This window comes from Nomascus leucogenys, chromosome 9, assembly GCF_006542625.1.
Source record: "Nomascus leucogenys isolate Asia chromosome 9, Asia_NLE_v1, whole genome shotgun sequence".
Classification (NCBI taxonomy): domain Eukaryota; kingdom Metazoa; phylum Chordata; class Mammalia; order Primates; family Hylobatidae; genus Nomascus; species Nomascus leucogenys.
Genome location: NC_044389.1, coordinates 18,906,520 through 18,912,519, shown reverse-complemented (window position 1 = coordinate 18,912,519; position 6,000 = coordinate 18,906,520). Strand labels below are relative to the sequence as shown.

At 33.4% G+C, this 6,000-nt stretch overlaps 1 protein-coding gene across 2 annotated transcripts in view; it reads right to left on the bottom strand.

Annotated features, from left to right (window-relative positions):
• Positions 1 to 230: 230 nt before the first annotated feature.
• Positions 231 to 6,000, bottom strand: part of ASPM (abnormal spindle microtubule assembly) — a 63,558-nt gene continuing 57,788 nt past the window's right edge. For both annotated transcript variants that reach the window (XM_030818703.1, XM_003264504.2), the window contains 3 exons: positions 4,379 to 4,555; positions 2,918 to 3,087; positions 231 to 527 (listed from right to left, as the gene is read on the bottom strand). In XM_030818703.1, the coding sequence (XP_030674563.1) occupies positions 425 to 527; positions 2,918 to 3,087; positions 4,379 to 4,555 (450 nt within the window). In that variant the 3' untranslated portion in view covers positions 231 to 424. The remainder of the gene's footprint in view (positions 528 to 2,917; positions 3,088 to 4,378; positions 4,556 to 6,000) is intronic.

Sequence of the window (6,000 nt, the reverse complement as noted above, 5' to 3'; positions counted from 1 at the left end):
GCTTTAGTCAGTCAAGGATATGGATAAGAATGCCACTGATATGAATTTGTGAGATTATTTTATCCTAGTCTCACTTCTTAGTGAGTAGACAGATCTTCAATTTCTAACATTTGTTTTATAAAAATTCCTCAACTTACCTATAAAAAAGGTATAATCAGCTATTATTTCCTTTTAGGAATAAGATTACATTGAAACTACTATAATACTTTAAGATAATAGGAATAATATAATCATCTTATGACATATTAGTTTATTACATGCATAAAACTATAAATAAAAACTGAAGAATGAAATGAACAGTTTATTTTTTTTAAAACAAAGTCAGATTTTAAAAGTTGTACACAGAGAGCAAAAATCACTTTACATACTCACGATTGGCTTTAATATTTCTTTACACTATACATACTGAAAATGTTTACATTTACTAATAAGGAATGCCAAGTGTATCCATCACCATTTGAATAGCTTGCAGGGGATTTGTGATTTCTTCCATGTTATCTCTTCTCAAAACCCAATCTGGCTTAAGTCTGTTTAAAAAAAAAAAAAAAAAAAAAGTCTGGCGTTAATAAAGTTCTTCTCTTAAGAGTTACCTTCACCTTTTTTGTCTTAACTAAATTGTAGCTACTCCTGAACACATCATTTCCCTTGCAAACTGCTCAAAGAGGTGGGAGAACTTCATATTATTGCCCATCACTAGTTTCAGACTATTTCTCTCCATCCTTTCTAAAAAATAATGCTGGCTTCTTTGAAGCTTATGCTATTTAGCTTGACCACTGCCATTGGTCATCAGCCAAACTCTCAGTGTCTTATTCCTTGTAAACCTGGTTCTTGGTCTCCTCTTACCTGCTGTCACCATTCTCAACCACAGCAACATCTATGTGGCCAAAAAGCCAACAACCTAGTCCGTTTCTGCCCCACTTTCCTTCAATTCTACCTCAACCAATCCTTTTTAATATGATCACATACTAGACTTTGTCATCATCAGAAAGTGTGTGGCCACTGAAATCTTAATTTGAGACTTCCGTTCTCCATCCACCATTTCTGATTCATCCATGTCATATGCTCTAATACAGTCACTGAACCAGTTCTTCTACCCCACTGAGATCTCCACTTCATTTGGCCTCAACACATACCCAACATCCACCAGAATGCTGTCCTTACTTTCCTGTGCATCTAGCTCAGGTGCATCAGTATTACCAAAACCTTTGCAAATGCCATTAACTGTTGTCTCTCTCTCCTACCAAACTAGCCTGAAGAATTCTACTTGGATTTCAAATTGAGTCAAAATATCTGCCTTCTCCATTCCTATACAGCTGCATACTACTAAAAAAGTTCACACAACCAAGCTGACTTTATTTTTTGCCAATTGCAAATCTAAAATGAGCATTTGAAATTGCCAGCATGCTCCCTTTCTCTCCAAGATGACTATCTTGGTCCTTTCCTCTTTTCAAACTTCCCCTCCATACCCTCTGAACTGCTTCTGAGTTGTTGAGTTTATAATCTCAAACTTATTGAGAAAATAGTATCAAACCAAGGGAGTTCATGCATCTTCTCACATAATTCCCTACTATATGCATTTCCATCATCTTATTTTGTCCTGTTAAAAATCCAAAGATATATCAATTGGTGAGTGAACAAAGTGTGGTACAACCATACAATGGAATAGTACTAAGTGATAAAAAGGAATGAAATTCAAATCCATGCATAAACATGAACAAATTTCAAAAGCATTATGCTAAGGAAAAGAATCCAGTCACAAAAAGCTATCTACTATGATTCCATATATGTGACAGCATAGAAATGGCAAAACTAAAGGTACAAAAACCAGATCAGCAGTTCCCCAAATCGAGGGAATAAAGAAAGAGAACTGACAACAAAGGGGCATAAGGAAACTTTGTGTTATAGAAATATTTTGTATCTCAGTGGTGGTAGTTTCCTAACCGTATACATTTGTCAAAACGAATTGAATTGCATACATTTAAAGGATGCATATATACTGTCAGTAAATTTTACCTCAAAAGCCCGACCTACATCAAAATTTTAAGAGAATCTATTCATATGTTAGTATGAGCTTTTAAAACATAATGAATATTAAATTCTACCAAGTCCTTAAAAAACATGTAGAAATGGTCCCATTAATATATTTCAAGCAAATGAACTTTACATTATGCTGTGAAATATGCATGCATAAAACCAATTTATAACTACATTATACAATTTATAATTATGAGTATAATTATAAAGCTAATGGCTGTGTAACCACTCAGGTCAAGAAATAGTGTGTTGTCAATAATGTAGGATTTGTACCTAGTATAGAGAATTGCTAAGCCTCAAGAAAGAAAGAAGGAAGGAAGGGAGGGAGGGAGAGAGGGAGAAGGGGGAAGTAAAAAAGGAAGAGGGAGAAAGAAGGAAGGGAGGAAAAACACTAATTAAATGCCATGACAATTCACCAAAATAAATTAAATCTTTTTGCCAATAAAATCAGAAAATGTCAATCTAAATTTCCAGAAGGAGAAATTTCAAGAATCAGGATGATTATGGGAGGAGTGGAGGTTGATATTTTGGCTAAGAAGGACTTTTGGCACTTCTTAAACAGTGTAGTTTGTCTTTCATGCAAAATAAAATAAATAAAATAAAATAAATAACAAAACTTATAACAAGCTTCTTAGCCTTAGCTCTTAACTATTTAATACAAGAAGTTTGTTGAAAAACTACTAAATGTCCAAAGCTACAGTATAATGTTATTTCATTATTTACCAAGATTGCCTCTTTTAAATTTACCAAACATTCCATTCTTATTCATATGTTGTTTCTCCACTGAAAAGCACATCTTGTTTATGGTAAGTGCTCAATAAATATTTGTTAAATGAATGAATGAACAGTGACACAAATTTATGGACTATATTTAACTGCTTACCTTGAAACTATTCTGGTCCTTACAGGTGTTTCTGGGATAAAAGGAATGCTTATAGAAGAATTCTTCTTCTGCTTGTAAAGTATTCTTTCAGTATTCATTTTATGTTTATGAGCTGTAAGTTTGTAGAGACTGTAAATACGGTCAACAACTTTGGACCTACTTCGTACATCCTACAAAATAAAATGCACAGTTACTAAAAAGTAATAAGAATTAAAATGTTATCTCTTTTAGACTAGCAAAATCAAACATAATAAATAAAAACTATGCAGTAAACCTTTTTTTATTTTTTTTATTTTTTGAGAGAGTCTCTCTTGCCCTGTCACCCAGGCTGAAGTGCAGTGGTGCAATCTTAGCTCACTGCAAGCTCCGCCTCCCGGGTTCACGCCATTCTCCTGCCTCAGCCTCCTGAGTAGCTGGGATTACAGGCACCCACCACCACACCTGGCCAATTTCTTTTTTGTATTTTTAGTAGAGATGGAGTTTCACCGTGTGAGCCAGGATGGTCTCAATCTCCTGACCTCGTGATCTGCCCGCCTCAGCCTCCCAAAGTGCTGGGATTACAGGCGGGAGCCACCACGCCCAGCCTGCAGTAAACTTTTAAGCTTTGAATAATCAAAGAAACCTCACCAAGTTTGGCAAGTAGATTGATTTAAATTACGAGCTAATTTGCAAGGCAATTATAAAGAAGATAAATATTCAAAAGTTGCATACTTAACTCCACACTGAATACAAGAAGGAATTATTATAGTCAACATAGGAATTATAGTCAACATACCTATCATATCCAGTTACCAAGTCTTGAAAAGTTTACCTCTGCAGTTTCCAAAGTCTTCTACTCATCTCTCAGTGACACAATCCTAAGACAGGCACAATCTCTTGCCTAGATCACTACATATCAACACTTGCCACCTTCTTTGATGGTCTCCCTATATCCACACATGCTCTCCGAAATTCATTCTTCAATCAGAAGCCACAGTGTTCTTAAAACTTAAATTGGAAAATATAATTCCCTTGCTTTACCCTGCAGTGGTTCCCACTTATCAGGATAAGGGCCACAGTCCAATTATGGCCTATGGTTTCCCCATGTTAACTGTGACACTTAAAAAGAATGACTCAGAGGTCTCATCGTAGAAAAGCTTGAAATACAATTATGGTTACAATAGGAGGATAAGAAGTTATACCTATCTGGTTTTCTATCTTGCTAGGATACTTTTCTCTCTAGTAAATGGGATATGGTTACTTATATGGCTGTAATAAATTTATTTTCAGAATTCAGTCTCTTTAATATGTCAGAAAGAAACAACTCATAGATACATCCTGAACTCATTTTATCAGTGCAAAAAGCAGGTTTGAACACACGTAAAACCCTAGAGTGATAATTACTAAAGGAAAACTATAAAAGTCATAGACTTAAGACCACAGAAAAATAATCTTAACGAAAGGCAACTGACTAATACTTACAGAGGCTCTATTTGTTGTCTTCAGTAAAATAGCCAACAAACAACAAGTTTTTGTAAAAATGCTTCCGCCTTTGTCTGCAACTTTATTACCAGGCTTTTCTCGGTATATCTGCAAAAGCTCCAATAGTATATCTATACAATTTTCTACATCATAAACTGCTGAAGTAGTTTTCTCATACTTGAAGAGAACAGAATGAAATTAAAAGTTGTAATAAACACATACATTTACAAACAACCCAACTAAAAAAACAAAATACAAAAGTCCATACTTTGTATAGCCAAATTTTTGGACCACCTGCAACAAGTGCAAAGGACTTTGTGAAATAGTTTTGATATTATCATCATTTATGGATCTATCATATATGTGTATTCACATTTTAATCTTAATCTTTCCCCCCAATTCTAAAGTTTCACATAAAATAAATCAAAATTAAAACCTCTGAAAATAAACATCTTGAAGTCAATAAAAGCAAACTTTTAAAGATAAGACCACTTTAGTAAGAATCTCTAAGGAAAAAGATAACTTATCTGTGGTATTATTAATCATAGGTAAGATAATGATAAAGGCAGGATCTAATTAGTTACACTATTACATGCTCCTTGAGAGGAAGAAGAGCTTGCTTGAAAATAAAACAAAATACATTTGATACTAATAAGTCTAGGATATATTTTCCATGCCTCATTTTTCTAATTGTATGATTAGATTCACAGTGAAATTTGCATGGTAACAAATAATGATACTAAGATAAAAATAACAAAACAACATAGCTGACACTTTGTACGGCATGTTTATGTATTAATGTGTATTAACTCAATCCTCACAATAACGTTTTGAGTACTGTTACTATACTCATTTTATAGTTGCAGAAAGTAAAGTACAGAGAAGCTAAGTAACCCATAATAAGCTACTGAGCTGGGATTCAAACTCAAGCAGTTTGGCCTCAGATCTGTGTTCTTAACCACTACCTCTCAAAATAAAAATATTGGGTAAAGTGCTTTAAATTGTCACTGAAAGGTTGAGTAGGAAAGAGAAATCTTTCAACCTTTGGTTGCATACAATATAGTTTGGAATAGTCCAAGGCCAAAAGACAAATTCTGATACACAGATTAACAGTTACAGAGTAACTAAGTTATAGCAATATTTTTCTTTCACACGCTTTGCTAGACATGATTATAATGTGGTAATACTACTTTGATATAATGCAGTAGATAACACCACCACCTCCAAAGGCAGACAGAAATGAATCCAAATTCAACTCTACCACTTATCATACTCAGGTTCTTACGGGAGGAACCTAATTTCTATAATTATTATTATTTCTTCTCTATAAAATGGGAATAATAATATGAACTATTTTAGAGGATTATTATGAGGATTAAACAATGCATAAAAAATACTAGCATGTAGTAAGTACTTAATAACTTTTAATCATCATTGTTTTTAATATTATTAATCATCATTGTTTTTAATATTATAAAGACTGAGGAAATAAAATAATACAAAAATTGGTATTTAAATCTACATTTATGTTAATAAACATTTTTTCACCCTAAGACTCTTGCACATAAATGAACTTTAACTTAGAGATTTAAGCCCTAGTGATGAGTAAACACAAACTTAAT